The sequence below is a fragment of the Oreochromis niloticus genome, linkage group LG4, assembly GCF_001858045.2.
Source record: "Oreochromis niloticus isolate F11D_XX linkage group LG4, O_niloticus_UMD_NMBU, whole genome shotgun sequence".
Taxonomy (NCBI): Eukaryota; Metazoa; Chordata; class Actinopteri; order Cichliformes; family Cichlidae; genus Oreochromis; species Oreochromis niloticus.
This window is the reverse complement of record NC_031969.2, coordinates 15037049-15064311: the sequence shown is the minus strand read 5'-3', so window position 1 is coordinate 15064311 and position 27263 is coordinate 15037049. Positions and strand designations below refer to the sequence as shown.

Here is a 27263-nt window from a genome sequence, read left to right as displayed (position 1 = left end):
GTTCTTCATCAGCAGTTGTAGCCAGTCACAAGGTCCACAGGAGGTTAAGTGTAATTTTCCTTTATCATATTTTCATTACTTAAAGGGTCGGACATTATGAAGTTTTATTTTGGTGTGGACAGAAACTGTTGTGAGCTTGTACAGCAACTCAAACAACTCATTCAACACCCGTCACTGCGAATTTTCAGTCCAGTCCTGAACTGACAAAGTACATTATGCGATTGAAACTTAGTCATAATCCTCTATAGTCCTTTTCCAAGATCCTGTCTAATTCATTGTACTTCTAGACTCCCAAATAAAATTCAAGTCCAGACCAAATAAGTTTTCTTTAATCACTGTGAGTAATGGGTATTTTCCCATCAGTTTACTGTAAAATTACATATGGAGGCATCAAAGTTCCTATGCACGGGCAGAAAAATTGTATGCAGAGAAAGTGTTAGAAATCCATATAAGATGATCCATAAGAATAAACTAGGATTTACAAATGTGTACTCACTGTACAAATGTGCTTCTCAGTCTACACACAAATACAGTTTTTCAGTTTGACCACAGGTTAAACTATTGTACAATTTTGCATATATCTAAACCTGAATAAATAATCATCACGGATGCATAACTTTAACTTTAACTTCAGAAATTTGATCATTTCAAAAAGCTTTCTGAGCTTACTACTTACTAAAAATATTTGTTACATTCTGTTCCTGCTATGAATCTGATAATCTGTAGAAAAGTCATAAAGAGTTTTTCTTAACTCAAATGAATAAATAAATCTTAGCATTGTCAGTCACCTTTCCACTCTGTGTCTTGTGTAACTGGGATTCACTTCATAAATGTGCATCTGTTCTCAAGAAATAATGTTTTCAAGTGACATTTTATACTGAAAAAGCAGAATGGAATTCACTTAAAAAAAAAACAATATTTGTGGACAAATCTGTACCTAAGCTTAGCATACAAACATTTCACACACATATGTGTAATCCTTCAATGTGTGGATGGGTTAAGTTAATTGGAATTCTAAATTAGCCTTATGACTGATAGCAACTTCTTCAGGTTGTATCCCACCTTGTGACAGCAGGTAAAGTCAGCCTGTGAGCCTCAGTTCAATAAGCAGTTAAGACTATTGGATACTCCATTGTTTTCTAAGTGAGGTAGGAGAAATGCCATCGAGTGTGACCAGAAAGTGCAGCAGATTTTTGATAATACCTTTGTCATGCACTCGTCAGTGAAGGCATTTATCCAGTGTCATGCCTGAAACAGTTAACCATTTATTTACCATCAACAATTCATTCCCTAGTGGTGGTAAATAGAGGAAGTGGTTTTTGTTTGGCATTTCTGTTACTGTGTCTCACTGTGTCAGGCACAATAATAAACAGCAGAATCGTCAGTCTTCAGGCTGTTCATCTGCAGATACAGCTGCTCTCTGCTGTTGTCTCTGGAGATGGTAAACCTGCCTCGGACTGACTGTGAATAGTACTTGGTGCTACTTGTAGTATCAGTTGCAATCCACTCCAAGCCTTTTCCAGGAGCCTGTCTGATCCAGTGAATCCAGTAGCTGCTGAGTGCGAATCCAGATGCTGTACAGGTCAATCTGTGAGACTGACCAGGTTGTTTAACTGCTGGTTCAGATTCTGTCAGAGTCTGACCATTAACACCTGTAAAGAGAAAATCAATGACAAATGCACAACTTAAAAAGCATGGCCCAAAATATATTTTTAGATTATCATCAACAAAGCTTTTCACCTGCCAAGCAGAGAGTTATAAGCAGCAGTCCTGTCCTACAGTCCATCATGTCAGCCTGTGTCCACTGTTCTCTGTCCTCATCGCTACAGTCAGACATAAAGAGGTAGAAGCTATCAGTGCTTTGCATTGACTCCACCTCCTCGTGAAGGGCAGCTTCTCCCTGATGAAATTAAAATTAGTGGTGTGCTGAGTATCGCAACCATGTTACACTATTCACTTTAACAACATCACCATGTTGAAACTACAACAGTAGACTACAGACCAATATCTTACTTCAGCACATATTTGTTTTATGCGAGTCACATAAATGAGAACAGCTGGTTATCACTCAAGAAAGAACATTTAGTGCCAGATTTACTAATGGTCAGTGGCAACAATAAGCCTTCTTTAACACTAAACAGCTTCTGGGTTTACTAAAAAGATGTGGTGTATGTTTTGTGACTGAGAATTTTGAACAGGTAATTTTTGCAGATGGCCTTTTTGTATTTGTATTCCCCCTTCGAGAGAATAACAGAATATGTTTGAGTTAAATATAGGGTAGTAACCAGACCGAAAAGCAGCGCACATTTCGGTGCTTTATTTCAGTGCTTTTTTTTTCCTGAGCCAATTCTAGCCAATCATTTTACGTTTCCGAGGATAGTAGGCGGGGCCAGGTACGTACGTTCTTTTAGAGCAGAGCTACAGATTAAAAATGCCCAAGGCAAAGCGATCAAATGTCTGGCTGTACTTCACAGCAAAAGATGCAAACTCAGCAGCCTGCAACAAGTGCTTTAAGCTGATACTGTGATACTGTCAAAGGAGGTAACACCTCAAATCCGATGAAACACCTGGTGATGCATACCGTTTTTTTTAAAGCCGAGAAATGCGCCGTGTTTGATAGCTTGCTGCCAGACCTCACACCGTGCACATCTACTGCGGGTGTGGTGCCTGTTATCGGACCCGGAGTTAGCAACATCCCCCAAGAACCTGAAGAGGAGAGTCCTGGCCCCTAGCCCTGTCAGCGTAGCAGAAATGATGATGGCAGCAGCAGCCGTTCTCCTCTGCGTGAGTAGCTTCATGTTGTTCAATTATGTTGTTGTGTAATTAACGTTGAGTACGCTAACCACATTATTACATTAATGCATGTAAGGTGAACTAGCAAACACCGTCGTAGTTACATGCGGCTGTCTTCTTGTTTGATGGCAGATACTCCCTTCACCCTGGCCAAAAAGGCTAAAATGACCAAAGAAAAAGTGGAAAACAGTTAAACATGAGAGGTTTTTGGACAAAGTTTGTGTTTTTTCCATTGTTTAAGCACTGCTTCCAGCCAAGAGTGAGACCATATATGCCCTATAGCTGCAGAAAAGGCTAACATTGTTATCTTTTTACAAAAAAAACAGCTGAACATGAGAGGTTTTTGGACCAATTTTGTGTTCTCCATTCTTTAAGCACCGGTTTGAGCACCGTTTAAGCACCGGCACCGTTTCAAAAGTACCGGTTTGGCACCGGTATCGGATAAAACCTAAACGATACCCATACCTAGTTAAATATTTGATTTACTATTACTACACATCATAAAGAGTAGAATAGAATAGAATACAACTTTCTTGTCACTGTTACAAGAACAACAAACCACAGTTTGGCTTCTCTCTGTTGGCAGCATGTAGATTTACATTCAGATTCTTACAATGTAAGTATCTACAAAGTAACATAGTTGTTTTTATCTACACACAAAAAAAGATATGTACAAGTTATATATATATATATATATGTATATGTATATAATACAAAGAAAGCTGCTAAGTTGTGGAGAGCGCCGGGCCGTTGCGACTGCTCGTGCCACCATCTTGGAAAATTGTCATTTATTACAAATTGTGATATATCCAGCACTGAAAAACACCTTATACATGTAGTTGTGATTGCTGCTTCTAGAAATGTGAAGTCAAGTTTATGTATTTGTAGAGAGAGGGTGAAATGTCAGAATTAATGTTCAATTGACACATTCATTCTGACATTCTGTGTAGATGTTAGTGCAAGGCCTAAATCTTGGCTCTGTCGTAAAGCTCTTTACACAGTTGGTTCATGATCTGACAATAAAAAATGTTCATAATCATACTGGTCACCTGTTACCAAAAGATTTCAGTTATATGTGGTGAAATAGTTTATAATAACCAAGTTCTTCTCTGGATAACTCCTGCACTCCACCTGAGTCTTAAAATAAGTTAATACTCAGGTGTGAATCCAGAAAATGAAATGTTTAACAGCATCATGTAACTATCAGCAATAATGAAGCTGTATGTTATATTGTTTAACCTTCTTTATTATTAATTGTTGATGGTAAATAGAGAAAGCACTTTTTGTATTTCAGTTACAGTCTCTCACTTTCTTATTTGATGCAGTAATAAACTGCATCTTCAAACTGTTCATATGTATCTAGACTTTTTTGCTGGACTCATCTCTGGAGACGGTGAATCTACCCTGAACTGACTGGCAGTATTAAGTAGGATAACCCAAAGTGTCTATGAAAGCAATCCACTGTAGTCTTTTTCCTGGAGCCTGTCTGACCCAGACCATAGTGAAGCTGCTGAAGGCGAATCCAGAGGCTGTACAGATCAATCTGTGGGACTCTCCAGGCCTTTTAATTATTTCATACTCTGTTTTTGTTTCTGACCTTACTTAATTCATGGGATTTTAAAAAAAGAAGAAGTTTTAAGCAGAAAGTGATGGTTTAACAATGTATATCAAAACTATAGTTAGAGAAAATCTTTACCTGTCCAGTAGAAAGATAAAACCAGCAGATTCTTTAGTCCATAGTGTTAGTTTTTGTTTTTTGCTATCGTTTGAGCTGAACAGAGCTATTGTTTAAATTAGACTCCTCCTCTGAAACATTACTGAGAAATAACTGTCTTGGTTCTTACTTGGTGAGAAATATAAACTGGGATGTTGCTTTAAAAACTTTATGTATTACTGCAGTCAATTTGTGTTCATAACAGGAAGGACATCATGAAGTCATATTGTCTTTACAATAAACAAAACGTATTATTAGTCATAGAGTATGGTGTTTTCTTTACCACAACAGGTTGTGGCAGACGGCTGGTGAGCTTGGGTCTGCCTGGACGTGTCTTCATATTAAAAGGAACTTTTAAAAAACTTCAGTCCTTTTCTGAGATCCTGTTTGATTCAGTGTCTGATGTGGTCATTCACTGGATATGAATTGAGAGAATGTAAAAGTTGATATGTGGAGGAGAGTCTTGATCATAGATCTGTTAGGGGAAAAAATAGTCATCACCTTTTCATCTGAAAAATTCTCAGTACTGGTAGTAAACATGTATCTAATGCAATAACTAAGTTAATAACTGAATACATTTCTATGGATCATGTTCGAGTAAAATCAGGTATGTATCCATCCAGAGTCATTTGAGCTCCTCCCAAATGTCCAAGCTCCTCACTCTCTGAGCACAAACTCCCTTCAGATGAAAATTATTTCCACCACTTGCTTCTGTGATCTTATTCTTTTAGTTCATACACAGAGCTGGTGGCCATAGAGTCCCAGCAGCTGATAACAGCCTGACTAAGGGATGGTTCAGGTAACTTATGCTTATGGTTTCTTCTTCAAACTAAACATACTATTCTTCTGGGATGAGCAGAAGGGAACAGATTGAAATATGATGTAATCTGACTTAATTTAGTAAAACTTTATTGTAGACTGAACCAGGATTTCAATAAATTTTGGATAATGCTCATTTCAGCTTTCTCATATTAAAATTAGGTTGAACCATTTTCAGCTTGCTTGCCTGTTCAGTCTAAAGTCATGGGTAAATGTATGGATGTGTACAATGTCACTTTCTAAATAATAATAATTATCAGCAAATAACTGGTTTTAATAATGGATATATTGTCATCACTTTAGAATAAAATAATAAATATGGATAAATAAAAACTTTTTTTCATCTGCAGAGAAAAAGCAGAAGTCATAAGATCACATTGTTACTTGATATTAGTACATGATGAGGTTTTTAAGCAGCTGTTCTTATGTTACATGAGTAAACAACAGGTGTACTTTCTGCTGGAGTCTTCTTCAGTCATGATTACTTCAGTCATGACTTTGAAAAGAACTGCCATAGGTAGCAGAGTTTCTTCCTGTTTTCATCCACCCAATCCACTCCAGAGCTCCCCCTGGTCTCTGTCATATCCAGCCAATATTTTAACCTGTCAAGGTATAACCAGATAGGATACATGACATCTTCACTCTCTCTCCAGGTCTTTTCACCTCAGAGGGAGACTGCTCCAGTTTGATCTCACTCCAAACTCCTGCAAGAACAAAACAAGAGTTTTAAATATGTAATGCCATTTCTTGGAGAAACTCTCTTGAATGTCAGACTTTTTTTGAAAGTATTGAGGTAATGTAACGAACATATGTACAGACTGTCAGTAAAGGTCCGTCAGTTTTCGTGTCATTTATTGATTAACATTGGGCGTAAAGTTGTTCTGTTTTATTGAAGGTGGGGAGGCAATAAAATAAAACCCGGAAGGATTTTGTACAGCTGCTTAACCAACTCCTATCACTGTGACTCTCGGGCACAATAATAAACAGCAGAATCTTCAGTCTTCAGGCTGTTCATCTGCAGATACAACTGCTCTCTGCTGTTGTCTCTGGAGATGGTAAACCTGCCTTGTACTGACTGAGAGTAGTATTTGCTACCAGCAGGGGTGATATAAGCGATCCACTCCAGTCCTTTTCCAGGAGCCTGTCTGATCCAGACCATATTGTAGCTGCTGAATGAGATTCCAGATGTTGTACAGGTCAGTCTGTGAGACTCTCCAGGTTGTTTAACTGCTGGTTCAGATTCTGTCAGAGTCTGACCATTAACACCTATAAAAATAATAAGAAAATGAATGACTTGCACAATTTTAAAGCATGTAACAAAATATTTTAGACCTTCAAAAACAAAAAAAAACAAAAAAACCCTTACCTGCCAAACAGAGAGTTAAAAACAGCAGTCTTATCCTACAGTCCATCATGTTGAGATGAGTCCGCTTTTCTCTGTCAACATCCCTGCGCTCAGATATGAAGAAGCTCTCTGGGTTTTTGCATTGACTCCTCCTCTCAGACATTTGCGTCCAACATCTAAAGAGTGAAGAATAATTAAGGCTCTTATAAATCGTGTTTATCTCAATTAACATTTTTGGCATTTCCCAAAATGTTTGCCTAACTTGACAGAGAAAGAGAATCGTGTTATTAGTAAATATTTAGTTTATATTGGGATGAAAGGGTGTAGATTCTTAATTTAAATAATTTATTGAGAACGTGTGATATGCTCAATAATATATTAATGAGTTAGGTTGTTTTTTTTAATTGTTTTTTCAACCATTTTTCACAATATGTAAAAACATAACTTCACACTTATTTAACTTCACCTAGATCATATATTAGACAGTTTATCAACGCAGTCTATGCCTTTAAACATAACATTTCCTAAAAGAAATTATCTGTCATCCTTTTCTCTCCCTGGGATATACCTGGGTTATACTTTCTCCCGTTCTGTAACATTAGCTAGATACACACACAACTAACAGACTGCATCAGAAGTCTAATACAAATGCTAAATACAGCACCATAAATGATGCACAAATTACATGTTTTTGTCTCTTACATTTCTGTGTATTCATTAAGCCTTAGTGATGAATATGCAATAGAATTTACTTTTATTTGTTAAATAAAATTATAAATTCATGAAACAAAAACATGTGAATTGTAAAAAAAAGAAAGAAAGAAAAGAAAAGATCAGCATACTCATGGTCTCACCTGTCACCTGACATGCTGGCTTTAGGCTTTAATCTGTGGACTCTTCCACTTAAAATTATTCAGTTTATTTATAGTTGGACACTCCAGTCTCATCACCACATCTTTAGACAGACGTCTGAAGGTGTGTTTAGAAGGATTCCAAACATAAACACTGGACATAACTAAGATTTTGAGATTTTGAGATGGCCAGTTAAATTATGTGTTTGTTTGATCATTTGTTTGTTTGTGTGTGTTTTTAATGGACTAGTCTTTGTACACTTTGCAAAATTCTATATATAGAAAATGAGTTGAGTGTATAATATGAATCAATTATGTATAAAATACATTTTGTGTTTCATTTGCTATATGAAACTCATCTACATTTACCAGTGAACTGATCCTGAAACAATCTGTGGTCTTAGGGCTCCTCCTGTGGTGGTGCAGAGTTTAAATAACCAAAGGTGCTTTTCTTCTCTGCTGAACGCAGACTTCACCCACCTGAAATTAAAACTTACAGGAAGATAATTTCTACAACTGTCATGATGTGACCTTGACTGAAAACCTTTGAAAACTATTTCTTTGATATCTGTTTAAACCAAAAGTAATTTGGTTCCATCCTGTTAAGATCAATGACTTTATAAGTGCCTCCTGATAATAAAGGTATTTTTATACACAGTCAACCTCTTTTAATTTTCCCTAAACAATGTAGCGATGACTGTGTCAAACTTAATTTATTAATATACAATTAGATAATGTATTAATTAATTTGTAATACACAGTGGAAGATTCTGTACAACTGTTCAGCCAGAGTCAGTCACTGTGGTCGTCGGGCACAATAATAAACAGCAGAATCTTCAGTCTTTAGTCTGTTCATCTGCAGATACACCTGCTGTTTGCTGTTGTCTCTGGAGATAGTAAACCGGCCTTGAACTGACTGAGAGTAGCGGATATAACCACTAGTCTCACTGATCCCAGCCTGTGGCGTGTCCAGTGGGGTGGCCTGGGGGGGCACAGGCCACCCCCCCAACTAGACTGGCCACCCCAGGTGCCACCCCGAAGCTAAAACAATAAAATCCAATGAAATAGCAAATGTACGATTATGTTTTCACAGTGAAACTCAGATATCCGAGTGTAAGTGAATGCAGCATCGGCTTCTGCGCTATGGGCATCATGTTAGCAAAGGTAGGAGAGCCAAGCACGAAAGACAGCACCACAGAAAACAGTTTTTCAGCGAAAGATTAACAGGTTAACATAGCGGGACTGGCCATCGAGCATACCGGGCATTTGCCCGGTGGGCTGATGACCTATTTATTTATTGTTTTTGTAACGGCATGAACAATGAGAGGTGGTGGCCAATGTGTAAAAATAACTCAGTTGTTTGGTGGTGGCTATGGCGGAGCTTCCACAGCGGCCAGCAGGTGGATGAGGGAAGGGGAGGCAGGAGGACGAGAGACCCGAGGCAGCCGCCAGTCCGAGTGTCAGGTGAACTGAATTTCAGGTAAGAAGTTATGACCTGCAGTCTATCTGGGTCAGATATAAACCAAGTTTAGGTGGAGTTTATTTTCGTTGTGCTGACTTTTTACAGTCAGTTACAATAACTCCTACTGCGTGCTAGCTAGCATGATGGAGTTTCTATTCAGCTGGGTGGGTGCTATGATACTGATAGTGAACTTTATTTTATTCATAAGGTTAGTTAGTAGAGTTGCCAACGGCTCCTTAAAAAATGGAATCGTCCCTAATTCAGAGAAAATATTACGCGTTTCGTATTGAGCTGAGAAGAGACGCAGTTTGTCCCGTACTTCAGCTAGAATGAAAAAAAGACACAAAGCTGGATTTATTCTGTGTCTTTGCTGCACAGCTGCCGCTTCTTCTCTCAGTCTCTCCCCCTCCCTCTCCTGTTGCTACTTCAATCATGAAACTGATCAATGATCAGCTGATCCGCTTTTCTCGTTTGTTCTTCGCCCACTTTGCGCCAGAAAGAGGAAACCACAGCAGCACCTTTAAGCTTGATCAGCTGTTGTTATAATTTATTTAATATTAATTTCTAGTATCAGCTGATGTTTGCTGGAGCCACAGCTGTAAAGCTGCTGGTCATGATGTCGGTTTGGATATGTGGTGAGAGGGAAACATGAAGATGAAACCAGGAGATGTCCTTACTGAATCATCAGAGCTGAACAGGTGATGGAGAAACAGGTTTACCTTTTAGGTGACATGGATGAGTTGAAGGGAAGTTATGAACTGTTTCTGAGAGACAAATGACACCAGGATCCTTTTCTATGTAGCTGACAGCTGGTAACTGTGCAGGGGCGGGTCTAGCAAAGTTTTGCCAGGGGGCCAGGTTGGGCATTAACAGGGAAAGGGGGGCACAAAGAAATACTTTTCTTACTTATTCTCATTTAAAATATCTAGCTTTTAATAAATAATTATCTGAATCTTGCAAACAACGTTTTTATCTGACGTAAAATTTATAGAAATCATACATATACCAAAAAAACTGTACATCACTGTCACAACAGCGTTTGTTTTCATTCAAAGGCTTTATGGCTTTAATACCTGGTGGGCCGGTCTCTAGTCAAAATGCCCAATTTTTTGTCCCAGTCCAGCCCTGCAGGTTAATACTGGCAGTGTCACCATGCCAGCTGACTGTATTTCATCATCAGCCAGTGTTGTTCTTTATGCATCAATATTACCAAAGTTTACCATAAGGCAGCATAGAAAGTATTTACTTGCGTTCAGGTTTCATTCAAATGTTAGTCTTTTCAGTTGTTTCCCCACTTTTTTCCTGTTTCAAAATCAAACACCAGTTTGTGAGAAGATTATCTTCTTTTTTTAATAGGCAGGTAAAGTTTTGCATTGGCATTGGCTAATTTGCCAATTGTATGTTAAAAATGTTCGTATTTTAATATTCAAAAATGTTTTTGCCCAAAACATATGTGCACTATATTTCCGTAAAAATACTATGCAAATATTGCTGTCCTTGAATGCTGAATAAACACTGACAAAGCACTGATTATATCTCTTGTACTTCATCAACGCAGTATCTAAAAACTTTGCACTGTAGTGGTTAAAATCTCATTCTAATAAGAGTCAAAAGCTAATTCAGTTATTAGGTTTATAGGGTTATTGAATGATGGTTAACGTTTGGTAGAATTTTTTTTAACATTATCTGCCAATTACATCTGCCACCCTTCTCCAAATCTGTGCCCCTACCTGGCCCCCCCAATAAAAATTTTCTAGACACGCCACTGATCCCAGCAACCCACTCCAGTCCTTTTCCAGGAGCCTGTCTGACCCAGTGCATCCAGTAGTCACTGAATGTGAATCCAGAACCTGTACAGGTCAGTGTATGAGAATCTCCAGGTCTTTTAACCACTGGTTCAGATTGTGTCAGAGTCTGACCATCAACACCTGTTAAACAAGTAAAACTGTCACTTGCTGTAAACTGGTTAATCGTTTGAAGGCAAATATAACTCAGTATCAGTGAAAGTCTTCACCTGCCCACAAAGTGATAAAAAGCAGCAGTCCTCTCATTATGTCCATCATGTCAGACTGAATTATGACTCCACACTCTCGTCTTCCCTGCGTCACATAAGTAGGTTTAAGACAGCCAGGTTTTGCACTGAGTCCTCCTCACAGAAAGGAAAGAGCTGATGTAGATGTGACAATTATCCTCTTATAGTTCACATTTAGATTTTTCAATACATTTGATTTATTCATTAATTTAGTTCAGTTCACTTCAGTCATTGTATTGTTCCTACTTAAAAAAAACCTGGTTCACAGACAGGCACACAAAAGTCATCCACAAAAAAAAAGAAGAAGAAGAAGAAAAAGAACACACACACAAAAAATACAAAACTAGATCAAACATTTTATTCACACACAAACTACAGAAAAATGCACAAAACATACAAAAAACACAAGACATTAATCAGTAAAAATTACTAAAATATACAAGTACAGGTATCACATGAAGCAATTTAAGAACACTGTTAGACTGGGACCAGCTAAATCTTTGGTCCTATTATACCTTACTTGTGAAAGCACAGGCATTGATGGCCCTTCTTGGTCACTGCTTTCAGCCTGGCATCAAATTCATAATAATAATATAACAGAAAATAATTTGTTGATTTCTAATTCAAACGGTTTATTTTATTTATTTATTTATTTATTTATTGATTTATAATTCGACTCTAGTTTAACAAGTAAACATTATGTTATTCCTGCTTCAACATACATAACATGTAGAATCACTGGTTTACAGCAGCAAATTAAATAATTTAGCTGTATTTGTACAAATGGTCGGTAACCTTGTGTTCATGTGTTTCCCAAACTCAGCTCATGCGCCAATCTTTAGATCTCTGTGTTGATTTGAGTGAGTTCTCAGTTAGCTCACAATGAATTGATTCAAATTTTTCTAAATTTTTCTAATTTTTAAAATTTGTTAATTTCTAGATTATTTATGAAATCCTTTTGCTTACAGGTTCAGATTTTGTGTCTGTGTAGAGGCACACTTTATCATAGTACCCTCTAGTATGTATGGCCTGTGTGGATCATATGTGTTCACTCTTATGGCCTATTTGCATAGAAGAGCTAGGAACTTTACCGACTGCTAGGTTGAGCAAATATACAACACAGAGTATAAGGGTTCATTGGATGGTATGCATTGCTCAACGTACTGGCAAAGCATTCATGTGTGATGGACTTTAGAGCACAGTGGTGTGGTCACACTGTTTATGAACAGGTTTTCATGCTGTTTTACTATTTTACTGTTTTGAGATTCTTCAAAGAAGCTGAGCAAATGTGATGTGATTACTGTCACCACTGCCCCATACAGACACAAAAACAGCATGTACAGTTTCACAGATTTCCTAAAACAACCAACATACACCAATAGCTCTATCCTCTATTTCAATAGATACTGGTCAAATTTGACCTTTGAACAGACACACAGTTTTTCTTTTTTGTGCATTTTGAGTCATTATAGTAAAAATCATACAATTTCAGGCTAAAAGAATGACATTTAGGGTATTTTTAACACTTTCATAATAACTGATGATGGATGTATTTAAGGTTATAGTTTCTTGATTGTCATCTTTGAGGATTAAACAATGTGTAACTAAATGATGATCTATGTCCTTTGCAGACTTTACTGGGAATAAGAATTAAAGGGACAAGTGCAATATTGTGAATGAAGCGACTGTAAAGTATTGCACTAAGTATTAGTACAATGACAATAAAGATATTCTGATTCAGAAATAAACATAAGCACGTAGCACTTCCTTGGGATCCATTAATACAATAAAAAAGAATAATGGCAGGATTTTGTACAGCTGCTCAGCCACTTCTGTCACTGTGGTTCTCGAGCACAATAATAAACAGCAGAATCTTCAGTCTTCAGGCTGTTCATCTGCAGATACAGCTGCTGTCTGCTGTTGTCTCTGGAGACAGTAAACCTGCCTTGGACTGACTGTGAATAGTAATTGGTACTACCACCAGTATCAGCAGCAATCCACTCCAGGCCTTTTCCAGGAGCCTGTCTGACCCAGCCGAACCAGTGGCTGCTGAGTGTGAATCCAGATGTTGTACAGGTCAATCTGTGAGACTGACCAAGTTGTGTAACTGCTGGTTCTGATTCTGTCAGAGTCTGACCATTAACACCTGCCCCAGTAAAGAGAAAATCAATGACAAATGCACAACTTAAAAAGTATCTGGCAAAACATAATTTATATTATCATCAACAAAGCTCTTCACCTGCCAAGCAGAGAGTTATAAACAGCAGTCCTGTCCTACAGTCCATCATGTCAGGCTGTGAGTCCACTGTTCTCTGTCCTCATCTCTGCAGTCAGACATAAAGAGATAGAAGCTGTCAGTGCTTTGCATTGACTCCGCCTCCAGCTTTTCCCTGATCTCACTGACAACGTGATCTAGGTTAGGGAAAGGTGGGTCAGAAAATCCATAAAGATGAGCGGTGTGCTAAGAATCGCAAAAACCTTACACTACTCTCATTGACAATCTGGTTGTGCCCACCATGTTGAAACTACTAATCACAGTAGATGGACAACAAAATGATTTCTCACTTTCTTACAACGTGTTTGTTTTATGCAGGTCATATAGGAACAGCTAGTTATCACTCAAGAAAGAACATTTACTGCCAGATTTACTAACGGCCTATGGCAGCACAAAGCCTTCTTTAACACTAAAAATCTATTTATAAAAATCTAGTTATAATAATAACATGTGGTGCCAATTTTGTGACTAAAAGTTTTGCCCAGTTTTTTGCAGATAGCCTTGTGTTGTACATTCTACACTCTGCACTTCATTTAATGTACTTAATGTACAATCCTTAATGTATTATACTGTTTGCCCTGATTGTGGTGCAGGTAGTAGTACAATACTTGTCTTCTGCTCGTCAAACACATTTCATTGCATTGTTAACCCTGTGCTAACTTACATATGACAACTAAAGCTGAAGCAACAACAACGACATTTTTTGACTTTTTTTTGCTTGCCTTTCCCTAACTGCTTTGAATGATTTTATCCTCATTTTATACTAAAATAATAAATATGGATAAATAAAAACTCTTTTTCATCTGCAGAGGAAAGACAGAAGCCATAAGATCACATTGTTACTTGATATTAGTACATGCTGAGGTTTTCGTGCAGCAGTTCTGTGTTCAGTGTTGGACACAGAAGTAACAGGGTTACTGTCTGCTGGAGCCTTCTTCAGTCATGATTACTTCAGTCATGACTTTGAAAAGAACTGCCATAGGTAGCAGAGTTTCTTCCTGTGTTCATCCACCCAATCCACTCCAGAGCTCCCCCTGGTCTCTGTCGTATCCAGCCAGTATTGTAACCTGTCAGTCTATAACCAGATATGATACATGACATCTTCACTCTCTCTCCAGGTCTTTTCATCTCAGAGAGAGACTGCTCCAGTTTGATCTCACTCCAAACTCCTGTAGGAAAGAAAGGAGAAAGAAAATATAGTTGTCTTCAGTATTTTAAAGTATAACCGATTTTCTTACCATGGAAACAATGAATAAAGAATAACTCATTAAACTTTAAAGTATTTCAGGAAGCTAATAAAGAAAAAAACATATCAGTTATAGTCTGCTTTTACTCTAATGTCTAATAATCTGTAGTGTTTTGTATACAGTTCTAAAACAGCTGCGTTTAAAATAAGTAATGCTCAGAATAAAGTTAACTTTATCATCAACTTCATACTATTTTTTTAAGCATTAAGAGTATATCACTCTAAACTGAACACATCACTTGATTCAGGATTTGTTGGTCTTTGGCCTCCAAACTGTTTTAAGGGTGAGATGGCTCAGATCGTGGCTGAAGTTTAAAAGATTAAAAAGTAATTAAACTAGTTTAATTTGTTAGTAACGCTACAGGCTATTAAAGTCTAGGTTATTTATTTTAAATTGGAACTTTTAAAGATTAAACTTGTGTGATGCCATTTCTTAGAGAAACTCTTGAATATCACATTTTTATGGGCCTCATCTCCCTAAATCCTTCACTGAACTGGGGACATCTGTTGCTACTCAGACTGTTTCATCAGGTGTCGAGGAGGTAATGTAACAAACATCTGTGCAGACTGTGAGTAGAGATTCATTTATATGTGGTGTAAAGTTGTTCTGTTATATTGCAGGTGGGGAGCCAAGCTGTAATCTCAGTTAGGAGAAATGCCAGCTTTCCTCCAGAATCAGCAGTAAATTTCCGTGTGTACCCCTTAGTGAAGATAATTGTACAGTGTCACAACTTAAACTTCTTATAAGATAGAAAATGGTGTGTGATTTTTTTTATATATATGTTATACCTTCTTGAGTGTGAATGATTTCTCTAAACTGATTACTCATTATGTGAGGGAGTATAATAAAACCTGAAGGATTTTGTACAGCTGCTAAACCAACTCCTATCACTGTGTCCATCGAGCACAATAATAAACAGCAGAATCTTCAGTCTTCAGGCTGTTCGTCTGCAGATACAGCTGCTCTCTGCTGTTGTCTCTGGAGACAGTAAACCTGCCTCGGACTGACTGAGAGTAGTAGTTGGTGGCACCGTTAGTATCAGTTGCAATCCACTCCAGGCCTTTTCCAGGAGCCTGTCTGACCCAGGACATCCAGTAGCTGCTGAATGAGATTCCAGATGTTGTACAGGTCAATCTGTGAGACTCTCCAGGTTTTTTAACCACTGGTTCAGATTCTGTCAGAGTCTGACCATGAACACCTATAAAGGTAATGAGAAAATGAATGACTTGCACAACTTTAAAGAATGCAACAAAATATTTCTAAACCATCAAAAAAACAAAACAACAACAACAACAACTCTTCACCTGCCAAGCAGAGAGTCAAAAACAGCAGTCCTGTCCTACAGTCCAGCATGTTGAGATGAGTCAACTGTTCTCTGTCATCATCCCTGCAGGCAGTTATGAAGATGAAGAAGCTCTCTGTGTTTTTGCATGAACTCCTCCTCTCAGAGATTTGCAACAGGGCTGTGAAAAACTGCCACATACTATGAGGTAAGTGTTAATAATGAAAGAGCAAAAAACAATATAGGCTAGTTTAAATTAGGTTTATGTAAAATAACATATTTGGCTTTCCCAACATGTTTGATGAACAGGCACATGGGTCAATACATGAGTGGGGCACAGAAAGGGATTGGCAAGAATGCCAAAAGGCGCAAAACACCAGCTACTGGTAGACCGAACAGTCAGCCGAGACTGCAAGTTTAGGCTGACCAACATGTGCACTGCCTGGATTGATTACAAGAAGGCCTATCACCCAATCCCCAACCTTATGAAGCAGGTCTTGAAGCTCCATCTATCGCTACAATCTCCTCTACTTATTTATATTTTTAATTGATTATTGTTGTTATATGTAAGAATCAGCTACTAACTTTCACAGCAAGAATTTATTTCAACAGGCCAAAATATATATTTCAGATATACCACAAAAATCTGACAAATCATCAAAGCCCATCTCTTTAATATATGTACATGAGGGCAAGACTGGCTTTAATGACACTTGTAAAAGCAAAGAAGCCTTTTCAAAAAATTCTCACCCTGCTCGCGAAATGGGTTAAAATAAAATAAGATTTGTAAGTGATTTGTTTAGTTATGAAATCATTCTTTTATTTGTTTTATATTATTGTTACAATAAGTGATGATGTGAAAAAAGGTGTTTGAGTTCTACACTTCCTGCTGTGCCTAGCAGGAGCTTTTATTTTGAAGATCTGCCAGAAGTTGTGCATTGACATGGAATGTTGTTCCAAATAACTGGAAGGGAAAGAAAAAGTTTTCTTTATTATCAGCAGAAACTGCCTCTGTGACTGAAGCAAAGCTTCATAAAAGATGTTAAAAAAGTGTTTCAGAAGTTATTGGCTAACATCTCAAAAGTGAGATGAAGGTCAGGCAGAGCTGCTGAAATCACCAGAAGTGGCGGCAAAATTAATGGTGTCCCACGTGTCTCGGTAAGCTAAATTATTTACCATCTGAGTTAAAGAATCACAACAAGAGTAATTAAATGTTGCGCTCATTTTATTTTCTTCGTGAGTTGCAGATGTTACTTTTGATGATACTAATCATAGTAGTTGATGCATAAAATGCTATTTTCTACTGTATCTGTCATGATGAGGAGTGCTAGTGTTAAGAGGAAACAACTGCAATTTAATAACTTTTTGTACAGAATTTAGTTGTGGTGTATGGTCTATGGAAACTTTAAGCTTTAACTTTTGTTATTTTATTTGTCTAATAATTGTGTTACGCGTGTGTGTGTGTATCGCAACAATGTTTGTTAGACAGAAGTGCTAAAAGTTACAATTTAATCTGTTAACTGAAGAGTACGACACATTTTCAGGATGTTAACTGCAAAGTGCAGTTACTGTTTAATTGTTGAATTTATTATTCACTTGAATACTGTAAAAGAGAATGTAAAGTGGAACTTTACTTAAAATTAAATATGATATTTGTTATCTATATATTATATCAATATGAAGCGATCGATCAGAGACTATAAACCTTTTATTCCAAATACAGGTCAGGTCTTTGATTGAGCTATGAGCTCCATGAGGAAAGTCAGGTGATTCCATTTGAGCCTCCCAGTGTGATCTTCAGGATCCAGATCTGCACAACCACTCAGACTCTGAATGATTTATCTAGTTTCTGGAAGGATTCCACCAGTCATCCTGACTGCAGTGGACAGACAAGAAGAGTGCACTTCTGACTGTGAATACACCAGGTGTAAAACTGCTGTAGACTTTAAACTCTCTAGAGTTGTGACGTTGGTTTTTAGATTTTTTTGTGCTGCAGTGCCCGAGTTGCTGTCTGACAGATTATTACAGATAATTCCCTGATCTGATCTGTTCTCTGACTTGACTGACCGTCGACTCCATATAACTTTGAGGTTACACAATATAAATATGAAAACAATAATTTAATTATTAGAATGAAATAATAATGTCATTATTGTTTTCTTAACAGGGATGTAAAACAGATGTCTGAGTCACACTGGAGGATTTTGTTCAGCTGCTTCACTGATTCCAGTCACTGTGAGTCTCGAGCACAATAATAAACAGCAGAATCTTCAGTCTTCAGGCTGTTCATCTGCAGAAACAGCTGTTCTCTGCTGTTGTCTCTGGAGACAGTAAACCTGCATTGTACTGACTGACAGTAGAAGTTGGTGCCACCATCAGTATCAGTTGCAATCCACTCCAGTCCTTTCCCAGGAGCCTGTCTGATCCAGGACATCCAGTTGCTACTGAATGAGAGTCCAGAGGCTGTACAGGTGAGTCTGTGAGCCTCTCCAGGTTATGTAACAACTGGTTCAGATTGTGTCACAGTCTGGCCATTAACTATTAAATCGGAACCAAATAACAGTCAGTTTCATTCATTTTGCAGCATTTTATTGATAATTAAAGGTCATTTAGCTTTAACTCACCAGCAGATAGTTAAGAGCAGCAGTCCTCTCTTGTTGTCCATCGTGTTAAACTGTATACAGCTACATTCACACCTGAAAATATCTTAAAAGTTTATTTTGTGACTCAGAAAGAGTAATATTAAAACTAAGTAGCTGCTGCCATTGTTGGAAACAAATTAGCTGGGCCGCGCTATGAATTCTGGGATAGATTGGATCATGAAGGATAAACAGCCTCCGAAGGATGCAGTCTATTTTTTTGAGATCTCGCAAAACTTTTGCAAGTAAGTTTTGCGAGATCTTGCAAACCTTCATCTTAATTTTTTTTTCTCCCGAGGCCCTTTGCGAGGCTCCATATGTTTGCACTTCCAATACCGGCGCAGTGTTTTGCTGGCTTGAAGAAAGATTTTTTTGATTACTAATTTGCTTTTTGGATTTTGCAGGACTGAAACTGTTAAATGTTAATCTCACATTTCTCCACTGCACCTGCAAAAACAGCTGCTATCTGTTGTCAACTCTGGAGGTGGAGCTGCTGAAGTGAGTGACTGCTACTGAGAGTAATATTTGATGATAATAACATTAGTAATCAGCAGCAGCTGTTTAAAAATGAATCTAGAATATGGCGGTGGTCTGGAGGTTTGTACAGAGGAATAGCAGCAAGTTCTTCTTCCAGTGTTTGACCTGAAGGTAAAAAGTACTGGTTGACACATGTTAAGTCAAAGCTCTGCAGAAAACTCACATCACTCACAAAGTTTGAACCCTGATTAATCTTCCCAGTCCAATCCAGAGTTTGCCCTGACCTCTTTGGTGAAGCCCCGTTTACATTAGTTTCTGATCTGTATTGCAGTTTAACTGAAGCGAGTCAGACATTTGAAAACGTCAGATCCTTACATATTCAACAATATGAGTGTTGAGAGGGACAGAGAGTGACATGACTGTGGATTGCTGACTAAAGAAATAAGTTATTCTTCCTCTAATTTCCCTCGATGGGCAGACAATAACTTCCTAAGATCCATCTCTTAGATTAAACCAAGAAACACGAGAGGATCAACCACTGACAAACACTGTGGACTCACAAACTGGATTTATACATTTTGTCTTTTTCTCTGCTCTTCTTTCCCGTGTTGGACTATAGCCTCCTGCTACATTATAACTTCCAAGGATTTGGCTCCCTTATTATCAGATAATATATCGACACAGATTGGAGATAAGTTCATCTTCAGGCCTTGATGTGCCCATCCCCTCTCTCGGGATTAGGTTTAATTGTATTAGTATGGATAATATTTTCATTACACTACAATTATGATGCAAGATACATGTATCATAATGAGGACTGTAGGATTGTGTACAGCTGCTTAAACAACTTCAGTCACTGTGGATTTTGAGCACAATAATAAACAGCAGAATCTTCAGTCTTCAGACTATTCATCTGCAGATACAGCTGTTGTTTGCTGTTGTCCTTGGAGATGGTAAACCGGCCTTGAACTGACTGAGAATAGGAAGTGCTGCCATCACCATAGTATATGTAAGCAATCCACTCCAGTCCTTTTCCAGGAGCCTGTCTGACCCAGACCAGGCTGTATCTTCCAAAGGTATATCCAGAAGCTGTACAGGTCAGTCTGTGGGATTCTCCTGGTCTTTTAACTGCTGGTTCAGATTGTGTCAGAGTCTGACCATCAACACCTGTCAACAGAACTAAAAAAATCATGACAAAAAAGTATTATCATAAATTAAAAAAACATAAGAGCTTTGGCAAAAAGTTTCACCTGCCCAGCAGACAGTTAACAGTAGCAGTGCTGTCCAGTAGTCCATCTTGTATAACTGTTCCTGCCCACTATGCTGTCATATTCTAAGCAGTCAGACAAATAAATGTAGAAGACAATGAAACATTTGCATTGACTCCTCCTTAAAACCAGGAAAAAACTAGTAAGTCATTAACAAGTGGTTCTAACTTAAAATGAACTATTTTATTGTGAAGTTACAAAAACCTCAGTGTGAACCAGTAGTTTTCAATGGTTCCAACTACTGAGGACATCGTTAGTTCTGACAAAACTGCTTTGAGAAGATCCAACAGCTGGAAGTGATTCTTTCAAGTTCTCAACTCAAGTCTATTTATAAAGCACATAAAACAACTCGTGTTAACCAACGTGCTCTGCTAAATATAAAATGGATAAAAACATAAGGGAATGGAAAGTAAAATACATGTTAGTAGGTGCTAAACATATAGTGGCAATAAAGCCACAAAAGAGACGGTGAGCAATTCAGAAAAAAAAAAGTTTTGTGAGCCTTGTTTTAAAAGATTCAGTGCAGGGAGTAGATTTGACAGTGAGGGAAATGCTGTTCCACCTTCTGTTAGAACAAATGTATCTATTATGGTTCATATTTGTTTTTAAATCATTTTTGTTTTGATGTGATAAAGATTTTTTTCTATTAAAAAGAAAAAGAAACAGCTTATTACATATTTCATTCTACACTCCGATCTAATATTGTCTATTGCATCTTTAAAAATATCACAGTCATTGTGGTTTAATAAACATCGGCTTTCACAGTCTTCTGACTGCTACTCTACAAATTTAACATAGTGAACTACAGCTACACTCACTGTTCTCTAAAGGGAGCAACTTGACATCGACTGCCCTCTAGTGGGGTTTTTATTTTTGTTTGTTTGTTTTGTTGTTGTTGTTGTTTTCCTGATACTTGGACAATGCATTAGGCAATTCAATTTACTGTACAAAAGTTGGGTGTTTTTTTTGCTTTCTTTTTCTTTTTGCCTCATCTTTCTAAGATTAAATATTATCAGTTTCAATAAAACCCACATAATCAGCATTGATTTTGATTGGATTTGTGTAACTGTTAAATTAGCTCCAGTCACTGTGGCTCTCAAATAAAATCCAAAGTACAAGTACTACTACTGCTAATAATAATAATGAATAATATTGTATCATGATCACAAATAAACAAAATTGTATTCAGAATACTTGATTTAATTTAATTTAATTTAGTACTACTCCCTAAGGAAATTATGAAAAATAGTAAAAAGTATCAGTTGTTCTTCAGACTAACAGTATAATGAAAGTGTGAGTTCTGTGTTATTATGCTTCTTAGAGGTGCTTCACTCTGGGATAGTTTGACTCCAGGCCACCCTGTTCACACAAATGAATACACTGGTCATATTAACCATTTGTGCTGATTAGGATTGTAAAATAACATATTTTGATTATAAGAATATCTTGGCCAAAATAACTAGTTTTTGCTTAGAATATTGAAATACGAGGGACAGCAAAAGAAGGCAGATAATAAAATGAACCCCTTCTTTCAAGATTACTATGCAATGATAAGTTTGATGACTGTGTTGTAGTTTTGTTTCTTTTCATTTGGGTGGAAAAGTTGTTACAGCTGGACCTGGAAAATCCATTTAAATAGCTGGAATGTCTAATGAGGCCTGAAATCTGCACAGATATGAAAAGTTTATTATTAACTAATCACCATGTTTTATGAAGTGTGGGTACCGTTCATAATGAAATCATCTTCTTGATGGCATTGAAGGAGACAAGAATGAAGAGCATAGCTGAAAGAACTAAAAAAAAAGCTTCCAAAAACTTCTCAGACAAGTCCAAAAGAGACACCTTAATAGTATTAGTAACAATAACATTAGTTTTAGTAATATCCTCATTACATTAAAATTAAGATGTTAAATACATAAACTGTAATTAGAATCATGCAAAGCTGCTCAAGCAGCTTCAGGCACTGCGGCGCTTGAGCACAATAATGAACAGCAGAATTTTCCAGTTGTTCATCTGCAGACACACCTGCTGTCTGCTGTTGTCTCTGGAGATGGTAAACCGGCCTCGAGCTGACTGAGACTAATAGATGATAGCACTATCATATCTCTTATTATTACAACTCAGGAACCTGTCTGACACAAATCATCCAGTAGTCACTAAATATGAATCCAGAGGCTGTACAAATCAGTCTGTGGGATTCTTCAGGCCTTTTAACCACTGGTTCAGACTCAGTCAGAGTCTGATCATCAACACATATCAGATAAATTAAGAGAAAGAAAAAAAAAACAAAGAAAAGGGAAATAACACAGTTATAAAGTAAGTTGTATTTTTTTAAGACAAAATATAGTAGATTAGAAATGTAATTCCTTTCTGAGTACGAACTTCGGTTCTTTATATCTAACAAAATAACTTCATTGTTGTTTTGACTGTGTTGCTGTAGAGAAAATGCAGTGGGAATCTAAAAGGAAATGAGTGGCAAGAGTTTGGACTTGGATGGTTGTGAGTTGTTCAATGAAGGGCAGTCAATCTGTACAGACAAGTGAAGGCGAGAGCTGCGTTTCAGTGTCTTCATTCATCTTTCCTCAATATTTCCGCTGTTTAAGGGCACAACAAAAACCACTAAATACTGGTGAAAACCTTCATCTGCCCAGCAGGGAGTGAAAAACAACAATTCTACAGTCCATCATACCAAAATGTGACTACTGATCACATTTTGATCAGTAGTCACATTTTGTCACATTCTGTCTCTACAGTCAAATGCATAGAAGTGAAAGACATCTGAGTTTTGCATTACCTCCTAGTTTTAAACAGCACAGAAATCAAATAATAAAAAAGGTACATGATATAACACTTGAAAGTTACTTAAAATTGGACATTATTTGTACTAGCAAGTGTATTAACAAAAAAAAGAAAAAAAAACCCTAAACTTAATCTTTAATTGACAGTGAAAAATCACCCAAAGCAAAGTTTCTGTTTGTCTGCTGGAAACAAAATTTATTGCCCCAAAATGACAGGCAACAGAAACACTGAGTCCCGCAAGAGACATTGGAGAAAAAACTTGAAGATGTACTTAACTGTACCTAACTTTTTTTGCCATCACAGCTAAATTCGCAGTCTGCTCATCCAGCTGTTATCTAAAGGGTGAGACTTCACGCTGACTGCCCTCCAGTGTTCCGGAAAAATGGAAACATTAGTTTTCACCCTAAACAGTGATTTTAGAATTCAAACAGTTTTACAACTCTGACTTGCGTTATTTTTGTGAGCAAGAGTCAGCTCTGTTAGAGTATGAGCAGGCTGGGTTATGTGTTATTGTTTTGTCCTTTTGTGTTTTGTTCCATAAGCAGACGTTACCAGGGTGGAGCTGCCTCAGATGAGGACCTCTCCCAACTGTTCGGGATTGCCTTCATCACGTCAGCGTTTCTTAAGAGGCAAATTCCGCCACATTGTACTACTACCTCTGTGGTAACACTTGTCTCCTCAATCCATTATTTACCATCTTTATTCCAAGCCTCCTGTTAACCTATCTGTGTGTGATCTTCAGTGCCTGTTCTCAGACCTTTCACTGCCTCAGCTGTTCGGCGCCACTGTCATCCTGCTTGCCAGCCCCCCTTCCCGGTCTCCCCGTTTCAGATTTTCCCAGAGAAGTCTGTGTCATTTCTGTCTGTTTAAATACACTTCTACTGTATATAAAGACTGCATTTGCTTCAAACTCGTGTTCGTAAGTCCGCACCCTGGGTTCAACCTTTGGCTTAACCTGGTAAGAGCTGATAATGGGTGTAATCACTGTCACATGTGACAGCAGCAAACCACTTCAGTTCTTCCATCCAAGATTTACTGAATGTGTATCCGTTGGCTGTGATTGGCGGTAGAATAGCAGCATCATATTTCGATATTTTTTCAGGAGCCAGTTCTCAAGGCCTTTTACGGGTCTGAATCAGAGTCTGACTGTAAGCACTTTTCAATTTATAAAAGAAAAGAAAAAGAATTTGCTTTAAGTTGGAAACTATATGAAGATGAAAACAAGTTAAAAGCAGCATCCCTGTCTTAAACCACATATGATTAAAATTAAGTTAAAAAAATAGAGTTGTGATATTGGCTGAAAAATAGAATATTCAACAAGCTCTGTATCTCATGCTCTCATTACAGATTCACAATTACAGCATGTGTATGGTTGTGTGTTGCTGGTTGCTGAGTATTTGCACAGGTCTGTCAGTGGTTTGTATAACTGTGTGGTAACATATACAGTAATAAACAGCTGTGTCCTCAGGCTGCAGATTCTGTCCTGTTATTGTCAGTGTTTGAGCAGAAGTGTCTCTGCTGATCCTGAACTTGTTCTTTAAAGCATCATTTTGGTAAGTGGCCCCATTATACCATATGTAGAAAATCCATTCCAGTGGTTTTTCTTCACCTTGTCTGATCCAATCTAAATGATTTATTTAATTATTTAGGATTTCTGTTGTATTCAGTAGCATGAATTGGCCAAAGCGTCTCACATGATGACAAAGCCAGCAGCAGTGTCAGAGCTACAGAGAACATGGTTGATGATGAAGTTGAATTGAACCAGTGTGAGCTCTTCTGTCCTCTTATACATCACAGTTATGAGGAAATGCATTATGTCCATTTGAATAAAGGGACTGTACATCTGCAATTAAAAAAATGTAATAATGAAATCTACTGACTGAATGCAGATTGGAAATGTGTGAATTTTCTCTTTTTTGTATTCATAATATTCTCTGGTTTAAAATGATTTCTGTTTTCTTTTTTTTTTTCATAAACTCCTTAACTCCTATAAGCAAATGCATTTTGAAAATCAATAAAGTTAAGAAGGAAATGGAAGAACATGTGGCTCAAAACATGAAGTAATGAGAAGCATCTCAAGACCTTTGCAGAGAACTGTACTATACTGTATACTGTACTGTACATAGATTACTGAAAATGTAATAATATTGAATAATAATAATATTATTGAAATCTGAATATTGAAATGTGTTTCTGTTTACCTTTGAACAGCTGGAATGTCTGATGAGGCCTGAAATGATCTCCACACATATGAACAACTGCTTATTAACTCACCACCATCTAATCACCACACTGTCTGAACTGTGGGTACCTCTGATAATGAGATCATTTACATGATGCAACTGGAGGAGACCATGGCTGAAAGTACTATAAAGAAGGTTCCCACACATCTGCAATATGAACTTCTTGGTAGCATTAGTAAAATCCTCATTATACTACAATTGCCATGCAAAATAAATTAGGTAGAATAATGACTGCAGGATTTTGTACAGCTGCTCAAACAATTTCAGTCACTGTGAGTGACGAGCACAATAATAAACAGCAGAATCTTCAGTCTTCAGACTGTTCATCTGCAGATACACCTGCTGTTTGCTGTTGTCTCTGGAGATGGTGAATCGTCCTTGGACTGACTGAGAGTAGCGGATGTTAGCACTGTCATAATGGCTTGCAACCCACTCCAGTGCTTTTCCAGGTGCCTGTCTGACCCAGACCATCCAGTAGCTACTGAATGTGAATCCAGAGGCTGTACAGGTCAGTGTGTGGGATTCTCCAGGCCTTTTAACCACTGGTTCAGACTCAGTCAGAGTCTGACCATCAACACCTGTCAGATGAATGAAAAAGAAAAATAACATAGTTACAACACAAGTTGTTATTTTTCAAGGCAAAACAACTAATTACAAGTGAAAATCTTCACCTGCCCAGCAGAGAGTTAAAAACAGCAGTCCTGTCTTGTAGTCCATCATATCAAACTGTGACTCTACTGATGTGTCATTCTCGCTACTGTGAGATAAGTAGAAGTAAAAGACATCTGAGTTTGCATTGACTCCTCCTCACTGAATAGACGGAGCAGAAATTAATATAGTCAACACTTTTAATTGTTAAAATCACACTGAGCTCAATAACGTCATCAGTTCTGTCACCTACAAGAAAACAGCATAAAAATTAAAAAATTAAAAAGGTACATGAGATAACATTTGAATGCTTTTAAGTCAGAGTTCCCTTAAATAGATCAGACATTGTTTCTACTAACAAGTGTATTAACTAAAAATATCCTCCAGTGGCTCCGAAGCACAAAGTAATTATAATAAATAAAAATAAATTCACACTGGTGATTTGAATCTGCTTTGGACTGACTGAGAGTAATATTTGCTGCTACAGCTGTAACTGTCAAACCAGACAATCACCTCTACTCACTTTCTGACAACCTGTCTGAGCCAGCTGACGAATGAGAATCTCAGAGCTGTGCACTTCAGTCTGTTTTAGTCTTCAGGCCTTTTGGTTCCACCAGAGACTGGCCATCAACATCTGTCAAGTCGGTAACTTTTAAAAACTGTTTTTTGTTTTTTCAGCTACCGAAAAAATAAATAAATAAACTCAATAATCTTTTTCAGATATCACCAATAGTAATAGCATCAACTGTTGTTCAGACTAACAGTTTTAATGACAATCTCTAACTTCTATTATGTTACAGGTCTCCACTGGAGGAGCTTTTTTAAGAAGCACCGGGATCTGACTGTATCGCCACTGTTCACACAACCTAAAGCCTGTTTTGTTTGTTTTACAGTATAATTTTAATTGGATATAAATGCAACAATAAAATGAGGTAAATATTTAATTCATAAATTTTAAAATAATTGATAATTAAATACATGCACAAATACATGCAGATCTATGTGTAGACAAAGGACATGATATTCTCTTGCTGTCTTGACCTTTGACCTCGAGCTCCAGGGATGTACAGGACTGCTAATCTTTGTACAGGACATTAGTTGAAAGGGTTGTATTGTCGTGTGTTTCTGCCTGTTGAGTATTTAAGCAGGGCTGTCAGTGGTTTGCATTACTGTGTCGTAACGTGCACAGTAATAAACAGCTGCAGACTCTGTCCTGTTGTTGTCACTGTTTGAGCAGAAGTGTCTCTGCTCATGCTGAACTTGTTCTTTAAAGCATCATTGTTGCCAGTGCTCCCATCATACCACATGCAGTTAATCCAGTCCATTTGCTGTCCTTTCCTCTGTCTGACCCAACATGTTGCATAGCTGC

The 27263-nt window shown here is 37.5% G+C and overlaps 3 protein-coding genes, 1 long non-coding RNA gene and 3 gene segments (V, D, J or C); 1 reads left to right on the top strand and 6 right to left on the bottom strand.

Annotated features, from left to right (window-relative positions):
- The window catches only part of LOC100709195 (uncharacterized), a 1346887-nt gene that overhangs the window by 836875 nt on the left and 482749 nt on the right, over window positions 1-27263 (bottom strand). The gene's annotated exons all lie outside the window — the stretch shown is intronic.
- The window catches only part of LOC112846698 (uncharacterized), a 961229-nt gene that overhangs the window by 617971 nt on the left and 315995 nt on the right, over window positions 1-27263 (top strand). The gene's annotated exons all lie outside the window — the stretch shown is intronic.
- Window positions 1-27263, bottom strand: part of LOC102076453 (Ig heavy chain Mem5) — a 900359-nt gene that overhangs the window by 589733 nt on the left and 283363 nt on the right. The gene's annotated exons all lie outside the window — the stretch shown is intronic.
- Window positions 1-27263, bottom strand: part of LOC106096470 (immunoglobulin mu heavy chain) — a 1110954-nt gene that overhangs the window by 808343 nt on the left and 275348 nt on the right. The window lies entirely within an intron of this gene.
- LOC109202061 (Ig heavy chain V region 914-like) lies at window positions 1354-2020 on the bottom strand. The segment is given in 2 exon segments: window positions 1354-1652; window positions 1741-2020. Coding segments are annotated over 2 exon segments (426 nt in total).
- LOC109202060 (Ig heavy chain V region 914-like) lies at window positions 5598-7932 on the bottom strand. The segment is given in 3 exon segments: window positions 5598-6592; window positions 6693-6847; window positions 7892-7932. Coding segments are annotated over 2 exon segments (453 nt in total).
- Window positions 25259-26016, bottom strand: LOC106096725 (Ig heavy chain V region 914-like). The segment is given in 2 exon segments: window positions 25259-25824; window positions 25918-26016. Coding segments are annotated over 2 exon segments (360 nt in total).